The 12,296-nt window shown below is 42.8% G+C and overlaps 1 protein-coding gene across 1 annotated transcript in view; it reads right to left on the minus strand.

Moving 5' to 3' along the window:
- BRIP1 (BRCA1 interacting helicase 1) overlaps positions 1-12,296 on the minus strand; it is a 328,956-nt gene that overhangs the window by 257,492 nt on the left and 59,168 nt on the right. Inside the window, exon 7 of the mRNA XM_063455293.1 lies at positions 3,301-3,585. Within this exon, the coding sequence (XP_063311363.1) occupies positions 3,301-3,585 (285 nt within the window). The remainder of the gene's footprint in view (positions 1-3,300; positions 3,586-12,296) is intronic.

Raw genomic sequence — 12,296 nt, forward strand, 5'->3', positions numbered from 1 at the left:
GTTAACCTGAAAACCCACATAGCTCATACAACTTGGATAGCAGGTGGGCCTGTTGCACAGTTGCAACCATGCGATTTTTCTACATACTTCCCCATACCGACTATTAGTTATCTTTATAAGACATGCGCTACTAAGCCTGCTGTACTTATTAGTATTAATTTAAATACTCAGTTAGCACTGATAGACTTACATATATAATATACTCATTACTCTTGAGTTCATTAAGCACATCTTTAAAAAAAATCCTACTTATTTTGTCATATCCGTCGGCAATGTCACAGTAATATTTAACTGCATTACATTCGCACCCTTTATTATAAACGCCTGTATACAGATATGACACCTGTAGTACACTTCATGGATGCGTTAGTTTCCAGACTTGTAATTATATTATTGCTATCACGACTGACTTTACTGCACTGTAATGCTGCAATATTATTGCACAACAGCTTATATCGAAACAAGCCCACTGTTTATGTATGCAAAATGATGTGAATAAAAGCCTATCTTGAATTTTTAAAAAAATAATTTGATCACAATGTTTCTGTAACTCTCACCACATTCTAGGGGTGTATAAATGTATCTGCATTTTCTTTCAGAAAAAAAGAATTGTAAGAAATACCAAAATTTGGGTTCTATTTAGTTTTAGAATGCATACTTTGTTGTACACATCCTATTTCCATTTCTCCAACTCCTTTGGTATTAGAAAGGCCATAGGGCTAAAGGTGAGTGCCCACATTCACACAGATACCAGTGTAAGCCTCCTCTTTTGACGCGGTGTAATCACAAGGTGGCTGCACCTGAAAACTAATTCCAGCTGGAATGGACAGGTGGACAATATTATTATTTGATAGTGTGCACGAGTTTCAGGAGAGGTGAGATTACAAATGTAAAATGTATTAGCAACGACACAGGAGCTTCCATCAAAGAGGATACTGGATCCTCTTGTAACAGACGTAACATGATATAACCGGTTTGCAAAGAGAAAATAGTTAAAGGAACACTCCTTTAGATGAGTGACTAGGAATGTACAATATAGCAAAAGGTCCCCTTCACTTAATGTGTCTGAATATCATGTAGTAGTAAAAGTATAGGAGTATAGGAAATGATCTACTATAAATTATATACGTGTAATAATGCTCCTGAGCTTCTAAAAACAATCAAAAATAAAAGAAATGACAATCTACAAAGTTGTGCCTTTAATATAACTAAAAAATAACATTACCCATGAGTTTCTCATGATTTGAAAATGGTGTTAAATATGGGGAAAAAATAAATACTGTGCATACATATATATATATATATATATATATATATATATATATATATATATATATAAAAAATAAACAAAATCGGTAGATTTGCTAATTTTATGGAAATTTGCTGAAGAACAGGATCTACAATACATTTATTCAGTTCTGCAATTTTTTTTTCCTTACATGAAAAAGTGTCACATTAAAAACAGGTTATTTGTTTGCGTCTTTATAAACACTAATTAAAATGCAAATACAGTTAAATGCACTCAGGTTTTAAAGTTATTTTTATTACTTTCTTTTTAAATAAAATTATTCTTTACACTCCGACAACCATCATTTTGGTCTTTAGCAAGATTCTGATCAAGAAAGCGCCTTAATTCTATCAGACCTTTTCGTGAACTCTTGTTCGGATTATGCAATTACAAAGATAATTAAAGTAAATTATTTTGTGTTTGATCATATACAAAGTAGGGCAAGGTAATTTGCACAATTAATGTGTTTTTTCTTATATAGATTTACCTAGCATGACTTCTAGGTGGCATTTACGGACGCTATAGAAGTGCACGTTAAAAGAATGTTTACGGGGGCGGGGCCTGGCCGCCGAGCTAGCCGGTCGCACCTCACAACAGCTCCGGCAAAACTTGGCTTAAAAACTTATAATATGGATCTGTGGAACTCCCCTCGTCGACCTACCGCGATGGGCTGGCACCTATGGAGACACTGGACCCGGGGAGAGACTTGCAGCCGCTGTTTTAGTCCCCCGGTGGGGTACGCATCGCTCCTCTTGGATGAGGCCTACTCAGGCGGTGAGTGAGGCGGACGGCCGCCGCCCGCTATCCTGCCCAATGCTACTCAGCCAGGCTCCATCGGCTGGGCGACCTGGGCCCTGTTCCCCCCCCTCTGGGCCGGTGGGGGTGATCCCGGCCTGCACCCTGTACGCCCTGTGGCTCCTGCTACATCGGAGCTTTTGAGTCCACGACAGCCGCCAAAACACACCTCTGACCGCACCGAAAATGGCGGCGCAGCGACCCTGCTGGCTCAAACGAGCGCCTCTGGCCTCCGAGGGGACGATACCCTCCAGAACCCCACGCAAGCACTGCACGCCTGCAGAAATGGAGCAATACCAACTGACCCACAGCCTCAGTGACAGCTGTATAAGCGACACCATAACAAAAAGGCGGGAGCGACTACCTGCTAACCAGCAACGCACAGACCCATCGTTCCAGACCCAGCAGACCCCTCGGACCTGCCCGGATGACTTGCACACCATAACTCCATCCCGAGGAGCTGACCTACACCGCCTCCATAACGATGCAGTGAAAATAGTCAGCCGAACCGCAGGGAATGGGCACCGGACTGCTGGAAGAAAGCGGTGGAAGAGAGCTCCATATCACAGCACTAAACGACTCTGGACTCACTGGGGGAGCGAAACCTGCATAACTTACCTCCTTGGGGTGCAAGTATCTGGCAGCATGCCACTGGGGTGTCGGGGGTGCTCTTATACTACACTAGTCATATAGTTTTAAGTAAATGATCTCAGGACTCTACCTGCATTTTAAGAGTAACTAGCAAGGATAATAGATAAGTGATTACTAGTACTATTTTATAAAATGTGCAATACATTTACAATCTTAAGCGCCATTAGCTGGTTATACGCATGTCTAGCCTAGCATGTTGTGCTATAAAAATGATGCATAGAAGCCTGATATCTCCATGTAACTTAAACAACAAAACTGTGCCGATCGCTCGGCTATTGTTCTATTGCAAATCATAATGCCACACTACAACAACAATAGCAATGCCAATTTAGCACCATAAAGCGGTGATCACCTCACTATAATATCATAACGATGTTTAGCCAAAGCCTGTTATAAATATATAAAAAATGTGCAATGTCTCATGCCACTGTCAAACTTATGTGCATCAACAAACACGCTGTTGTGGCGTATGTCAATAATATGTAACAAACTGCACAACAAAAATAAAGAATTAAAAAAAAAAAAAAAGAATGTTTACATGGAAATACATCCCAAAAACTACTTACGTCTTTAGCCTCAAGAAGTTCCTTGCATTTCTCATTTCTGTTACTGTGAATCTCAGGGTGGACACAAGTGTGATCTCTGCTTGACAATATAGTCATACGGACACCCGAATAAGCTGTTCTACGCAACTCCTTAGTAATCTGTGCTATCTGTTTGTGCGTTCGTGTACCAAAATATATTTTGGGCACTCTCTGTCGCTCCCCATTTTCCTTCTTCTTGCCATTTTCGTCTGTTTTATCATGCTCTTTGGTACGCCCACAGAAACAAAGTTCACAAGTTTCAGGAAACTTAAAGGAAAGAAATAGAAAACAGAATTAAATGATAATAGTTTTGCCATAAAATTAAACCAAAATCGAATATACAAATTTATACAGAAGAGCAAAAAATAAAAAAAATAAAAAATAGGGCAGAAATGAAAAGCGAATTACACAATTTAGTTTAAAAAAATATATATACAATTCTTAGACACTCCAAAATGTATGTAAATTTACATTATGTATAATTAAATGATTGAAATGGAATTTGAAGAAAGTGTAGATAGAGGAGATAGAAATCTTCAATTACAGCTCAATTTACAAGCTTTAAGTGTAGATAGAGCCAGATAGATGGTACACCAAGATAAGTAATGTTTAAACTGATAGCTAGTGAAAGAATGGATCCTATGCCAAGAGAAAATGAAAAAGAATATAAAATGCTCTGAATTAAAATTAATTCTGCACTAATGCTCTACAGTAGACAAAAAAATAAATTGGAAATGTAAAAATTGCACGATGCATCTTTTCCACGTAGTAAAATTTTATTTTATGTTGAGGCCAAAGATAAGATGCAAAGATGGAGAAGAACAATAAATAAAATAAATTTAGCTTAAAACAACATGTTAAACTGCTCCCATCGTACTCCCTCTCCCACCTTCAAACACAAACACACACACACACACACACACACTACATTTCAGCTACTCGCAAAAGGTGTATTTGGTTATTCCAAAACAAATATGCACTTCTATTTGGCTGCAGCAAAATCAGTTGATTTTCCTAACTGGAGTACTACCAGTATAGGTCAGGAGACCGATAACCAGTGTATGTATATTATCTCATTGGTGATCCTCACACATGTAATTGTAGCACACCACAACATTTATTTTGCCTTTTGTGTTTATCACGTTTTTTTGGTGTTAACCGGGGTGTTGGTGACTACTAGGAGATTCACTATACTTCTTGTGCTTTTGTATCTTTGATTTTTCCATATAAACATGGTTGAATTGGCTATTCGCAAACAGCCAAATTGTCTTAATTTGGTTGTTCCAATTAACCTGACACAGACCAAGGGAATTGTACCTAAACGTCTAATGCTACCCCAAGCTCTCCCAACCCTTAACCATGTATGGATACCCATTGTATCACTTACACATAAAGTGGTACATCTCCCCAAACCCGAGCCTTACATTAGCAGCATTTTTTATTTATTTTTTTAAATAGGAAAATGTAGTTACAGTTTGACTGCAATTTGGTTCAAATTCAGTGGAGATATTTTGAAAGGAACCTTACTGCAGCAATAAAATCAGTTTGAAAAAAAAGCAGTAATTTTATAACATGACAGGAGGCTTCATATTTTGCATTAACTTTCTTTACTAACTCCATAGCAGCAAAGAAAAAAAAAACAGTTGAAATAAAGAACCAGAGCGAGTCAGAGTATATATATATATATATATATATATATATATATATATATAAGTCCAAGCATGACCAATCATTTCCTCTTTCTTTGCTGCTCCACCACAAGTCAGGTCAGAGTACTAATTTCTTATAGTGAGAGAGAGAGAGAGAGAGAGAGAGAGAGAGAGAGAGAGAGAGAGAGAGAGAGAGAGAGACTGTATAGCAGCATTAGAATTATTTAATTATCTTATTGTGCAAAAATACAATTATTATTGTTTATGTTACTGTCCTGGGGGTGGCAGGGGATCCCTTAGTAATTAATACCAATTGGGCTGTTAACCATTGCAGGGGTTAACCCCTCTCCCCTCAGTAATGGAGAATAAATATAATCTCTGTGCTGTATTGCTGTATTGTAAGTTTGTGAGACATAGATAGACAGGCATAGCAATGTCAGTATGTCCAGATTATGGGATATTGAATAGCTTTTTTCCATGTGATATTGTTATTCTCTTTTCATTAGAAGCCTCTTCTGAGGCAATGGCATTTCACCACCCCCCTCCTTATGGTGGCTACGTTCGCCACTTTCCCGCGCTGTTCGCACTGTAATCTGTGCGTACAGAGCGGGCAGTCACTCTGTTCGCGCATTTCAAGGCACGAACAGACTTCTGACTGACTCCCCCGCCTGTTCGCACTATATTTGTGCGAACAGAGCGGCCAATTACTGCTCGTGACTTTCTACACGAATGGGCCGACCACGAGACCCGCGGCAACCATTTTGTTGATGTGGAAGTTTTGGCGGAATACCACACTCATCACGATAAGGCAAACCGGCTGAAGATTTTCTACAAAAATGACCAGAGATTATTCCAGTTCTCTCACAGGGACGTGTGCACGTTGGTTTGACTACCCCTGGGGAGTGGTACTGCCAGTTAAGGTATACCCTAGTAGTCTGGCAAGGGGTGAGCCCCCATTTGGGCAATTCCCTGAGTGCTGCCTAACGGAACCTGTTAATGCAGTTCTGAATTCCTGGGTGAGCCCCAGCGTTAGAGAGTCTACTTTTTCTACGCCACTGGGCGACAAATATTATACGGCCTAACGGCCTGTCTACATCCCTCCCACAAGGTCCCTTCAACCCTCATACCTGTGCCTGTTAGTGCCCGAATCCTGGAGGACAAACAGAACCCGATTGACCTTCAAACCATGATCAACGCAGTTGCTGCGTCCTGGAGAAGGCAATGGCGAAGGTGTTACCAACGGCCTCTGAACCTATCAAGCCGGTTGGCAATCATTCCCACACCAGGGAGGACTCAGATGAGTCAGATGATTCCAAGGAGAGACAACGCCCGGCGAAACGGCACTAGACAGGCGAGGAGTCCAAAAGGCCGCTAGCAAGGGCAAGGCACCACTGAAGCGCAGTAAGTGCCCTATGACCACGGCCCCACATACAAAAGTCGAGAGATTTCCTCGAATGAGGACAAAAGATATGCCCCAATCCCTCTCCACTCATGGATGAGTGGCAGGCAGAGGTTTTAGATTCGGACGAGGGCGATTGGGGCTCCAACACCTACGTCAAGGAGACCTCCCTGGGTGAGCCCCAGTGTGGAGCCATCCGCTACAGTTGCTACACAGGAACAGGAGATATTCCTGGATGCCACGGGGCAGAGGATGTTTGACCCCAGGAACATACGGCACCCCCACTCCGGGGAATGGGCCTCGCCTGAGCACCTACTCAGGGTTATGCACTTTGGACCCGCAAGTCCCTGGAGAAACACGTCCGCAAACGGACGAGAGTGGAGTGCCCCGGACCACCCCTGCAAAACAAGGTGGCTTTTCACACCAGAGTTTGACCAACTCATGCTGGCCTTTATGGAGCGAAGGACGACCCACACAAAAGGGGTCGAGAGAAGCTTTGAAGGGGCGCAAGACAAGCGCCTGGATGAGATGGGGCCATTGGCCCTGTGATATACCTGGCGAATGAAGCTTACGCCAGAGCAGACTAATTTACTGCGGACATGGTGCGTGAATGGGCACATGATATCCGAGAATGGACCCAGAGGGGATTCTGCTTTCTCGAGAATACCAATATGGCCCTCTCAGAGCGGTGCCGCGCAGCACTTTTCCGCATTGACCCCAAACAGGCCGATCTGGGGGTAAAAGAATTGGGCCCACAGGCACAGGGTAAAATTTTGGTAAGGCATTTATGAAAGAGCTGACTAAGCAGGTTAACAGGTTCACCTCGCTGAACAGAGCCGCACATCCACGCGTAAGGTCTTCAGGGACAACCCTTCAAGGGGGGTTTTCTCCCAGGGTTGATCGGCAACGGGCCGTGCCACCAGCCGATTCGGGCCATCAGACCCCATATGGGACACCCACAGCAGTTTACCTGCAACAAGCTTACCAGCACACCAGCTCTAGACAGCACTACCCCTACTACCAAAGGGTACAGACAGAGGACGGGGTGGTCGTGGATATACCCGCGCAAGAGTCACCACAGGTAAGAGACCAACACTTATCAAGGTCTCAACTAAACATGACTGCCGTCCGTGTTTCTCTTTGTTCCCAGAATTGGGCAAAACTACCCACAGATGCTATGGGTGTTACAGAAGGTCAATGGGCACCACATCGAATTATGAACGTTCCCCGTGCAGAGGTACCCTCCTCGTCCCTTATACCTCTCAACTTCGGATGCTCACCTCATAGAAGTGGAGCTCCGCGAACTACGTATGAAGGGCGCTATACACCCCATGTGCAACCAAGGGGGCTTCTTCAGCATCATGTTCCTCGCCCGTAAGAAAACCGGGATTTCAGATCAGTGATAAATTTAAGAGACCGGAATGCCCAGGTGACCTACCGCCACTTCAAATTGGTAGACATACACTTACTAAGAGACCTCCTTCAAGAAGGGGACTGGTTTACGCGTCTAGATTTCAAAGACATATACCGGTCGATCCCAATTCACAAAGTCAGCCGCCCCTTCTGTGGTTACTGTGGCACGGCTTCCCATGGCAATTCACTTGCCTCCCTCTCGGACTAAACTCTGCACCAGGGTACTTCACCAAAATGTTGAGACCAGGGGGTAACACACCTCAGAACGCGGGGGATCAGATGTATCACTTACCAGGACAACATACTCTTAGTCTGCAGAACGAGAGAACTGGTCGTACAAAATACCGACTATACGGTACAATTGTTGGAGTCCCCGGGATTCATCGTCAACAGAGCCAGACGAGGAATGACCCCATGCAAGAAATTCAATTCCTGGGCTTGGAGATAAACTCCAGGTCTCGCATACTCCCGTCAACCAAAGCGACGGCCATCAGGAAAGAGTACTCAAGCTCGACTCCATTCCGCTCCGACAACTGACACGGATCGTTGGCCTACCCTCCTCACCAAGACAAGCAATATTTCCAGGCCTCTGCTTGTTCATGCCATGCAACAGTTGAGAGCCCGCTTCCTTCGATAGAGCGCCACGTATAACCAACCAGTTTCACTGACGGACGATGTGCGCCAAGAACTTGGATGGTGGCACAACTGCATGCAAGCATGGAACGGTCGGTCCATCTCCGGCAACCACCCGAGCTTCGTACCGGAATAGGACGTGAGCAGACTGGGATGGGGCGCCATGGGTGGAGAGGCATCCACGGGAGGAACGTGGACAACACCGGAAACTCTCGATGCATATCAACTGCCTGGAACTACTAATGGGGTCATTTTGCTATACTCAACCTAATGAAAGGACAATCCAATTGTTGGATACTTCTACGGATGGACAACATATCTGCAGTACGATACATCAACAACTTGGGAGGGACTCGTTCACAAAAACTGGCAAATTTGACCAACGGAATATTTGTCTACTGACTCCCACGCAAAATCACGATACGTGCAGAACATTTACCAGGGGGTTGAACCCTATTGCAGATTGGTACTCCCAACACTGGAGAGACTCCAGCGACTGGCAGTGGAACCCGCAGATATTCGCCTACCTGAACGAACAGAAAGGACCCTTCCTACTGGATCTGTTTACCCCACGCAACAATCAATTACCGCAGTTACAGCTGGCTCCCAGACCGGAGTGCTTGGCAGTGGACGTTTTCAACCAACGCTGGCCATCACAGGGGGCTTATGCCTTTCCACCATTTGTTCCCAGAACTCCTCGAGATGTCCTACGAGGACCCAATTCTGCTGCCGAACAACTCCACCCTACTCAGCGACCCAGTGGGAAACACACACCCTATACTACTGGACGGACGCCTATCCTTGGTAACCTGGACTCTTTCAGGGGAACATGGTGTACCAACGTTTTATCGACAACGACTAAGAATCTTCTATGGGACTCCTGGACCCTTGGAACGCGAAAGAGCTACTTATCTGCAGGACGATCTTGGACCAGTTTGGGCATGGGATGGGACCTACATCCCTTTACTGCCCTGTTTCCAAGATCATGAACTTCCTCTCGTCAACCTTCAAAGAAGGTAAGTCGTCTTCAAATCTCCTATCCTTTCTTCACCTGGGACCCCCAAATGTATGTGGTCAAGGCTTGGCAGGCATATGTGGCGGCAGCAGAGACGTTACTCCCACCGACAGACTGACAGCTATGGGTGTCAGATGTTAACCCTCACGGTCCGGTTTCGGTCATCACACTGGCCAGGTGGATCAATGGCTCCTCTACCTAAACGGTTTAGGCCCGTCTTATGACGCGCATTCCGTGCGAGGGGCAACAACATCATCTTTTTTTTCTGGCGGGTGCATCCCTAGCAGACATATTAATAGTGGCGGACTGGTCCCGCGAACCGACGTTCCAGACATTCTATTTCCGTCCGTCGTCCAACACCGCGTTCGCTCTTCTACCTAAGCGTTAAAATTGCAAAATATGAAGCCTCCTGTCATGTTGTAAAATTGAAGATTATGCTAGCGCAGTGTACTAATCTTAATTTTAATAATGACAGGAGGCGAATATTTTCCCTCCCTTTTCGACTTGACGTTCCCACCCTAATCTGAGGTAAGTTAGAATTAATGGGTACTAGTCTAATTCTAAAGATTAAACATTTATACTGGTATGAACTATGGTTTGGATTGCTGATGTTTATATCATTGTGGATTGACTCTATATGATAACATTTATGGTTAGTCAGATTAGTCATTATAAGGATTTATATATATATATATATATATATATATATATATATATATATACACTCATAGACTTATGTTTTCATACGGTCGATTCCGTATCACTGATACTAGTCTCTCTTTTCTTTCAGTTTAACAAGTCTTATGGATTACTAGGATGACCCAATTCCATTATCGGTTTCAAGTTGGATCGGACATGTTATTTGTTACATTATTGACTTGTGAGGTCGCATTAGTCAAGAGGAAATGATTGGTCATGCTTGGACTTATATATACTCTGGCTCGCTCTGATTGGTTCCAACTGTTTTTTTTTTTCTTTGCTGCTATGGAGTTAGTAAAGAAAGTTAATGCAAAATATTCGCCTCCTGTCATTATTAAAATTAAGATTATTAGTACACTGCGCTAGCATAATCTTCAATTAATTTGGCCCAATTCAGTTTGTATTCAATTGTTTAGTGAATACAGTGAACCACAAAGGAATTGGCAGAAATGCAGGAAAACGGAGCCAAGTGAAATCAGCCAAATTTGCAAATGTAAAGTTCAGCAAATGGACACTAGAAAAGGTTATCAGTAAAATAATTAAACTGTCAAGATTCTTGGATTGGATTTGAAAAATTTGGTGAAAAATGTCAGAACAATAATTGCAATATTGTTAACACTATTTAGCGGTTTAATTTGAGATGGTTTCAATCCTTCTGTACCCTCCATCACTGCAATTTTTCCCTCCTAATAATGTTATTTGGGTAAATGAAATGCACCACTTCTTTCACAAAACTATTTTAATTCCCCATAAACATGGTGCTGGGAAAACATCCCTAGAAAATGTCCAAGCAATCGGATTTGTTTTTCTGCAAGAAAAGTTTCCATAAGAGGCAATAACAATTCAGATATAAAAAGGGATACACAAGTAGCTGATTTTGCCAGTGCGCCTGTGCGAGGGTGCAGCATTCAGTTTTGGTCTCTTGACACAGGATGCAGTCGACTGCAAACAACACAGATCATTTTTTTTGGGGTTTTTTTTTATTTTTCTTTATTTGTAATCAGTAAGATTATCCTCTATAAATAAATGCTAAGCCACAGCGTGTGTTACACCACAATACTGGGGATCAAGCTGTCTCTTAGCCTCTACTCTGTAGAAAAGCAAGTTCAAATTACTCTGAGTACCACTCAACCTTGTCCGCCATTAAATATTACAATAAGCGATAGAATGGAGGTGAATGTGACCCCTCTGAAGCTGTCAATCACTGGGATAAAAGGTTCACTGATGTGCCAAGGAAACAGCCCGTCAAACAGGGTAAAGTTACCTTCTTGCTAGAATTGTTGCTTTCCCCTCTCACGTTGCGAGGAATGGCAGGCTTTAATACGGTTTGCTGCCACATTAAATAGCCAGTTCCAAATATCCTGCCTTCTATATTGAATAATTACTTATTCACTCAAAGGATAAAAAGGACACGTTATGAATGGAGTTCTTGTAAGTGGTAAACCAGGAAACAACTGACCTGGCGGTGTCACTTACATATAATGAAATATCTGACCTGTCCAGGAAAAGATAGGGCAAATTCTATAATAATTATTTCACTCTGAAAGCTAGTCTCAACATTCAAAAATTGTAAATCTTTGCGGGCAGAAATGGTTATTTTGCGAAAGTATATGTTCTTGTTAAATTTTTAAAAATTCAGATGGATGGGAGGGATTTTTTTTGCGCCTTTGGCAAACCATAAATTCAAGGTTTTGTTTTCTCTGCAAAAAATAATAATTCTAATGTGTGGGGTAAGTACCTTTTTTCCCCCTTTGAACATAACATTTTTGGCATATTCTGTAAAACTGTGTATAAATCATCAGCCTGTTATAGTTATGATGCCACAGTGTCTTGGCGTCATCCCACTCTAAGTAAACAAACAATTTTAGTGCAGTGTTATAGCTTAACCAAGTCCCCTTGGGTACCCCTCAGGTCCTACATCTGATCTTATTCTGCAGGAGAATACAGTTAGCTCTGCAGAGCTAAGCACTAAAGCAATGGCTGTGAGAGCTGTGTGCTCTCAATGAACACTTTTCAGAGAAAATGCAAGCCTAGGGATAACTCCACATTCCTTAGATGGCTGCTAGAGTTGCTTCCTGGGCCATTAAGGGTCTCTACCCTCTGCATGCAGACACCGACCTTTCCTCAGAGATGCATTGATTCAATTAATCTCTATAAGGAGATGCTGATT

Source organism: Pelobates fuscus, chromosome 1 (assembly GCF_036172605.1).
Source record: "Pelobates fuscus isolate aPelFus1 chromosome 1, aPelFus1.pri, whole genome shotgun sequence".
In the NCBI taxonomy this organism is placed as follows: Eukaryota; Metazoa; Chordata; class Amphibia; order Anura; family Pelobatidae; genus Pelobates; species Pelobates fuscus.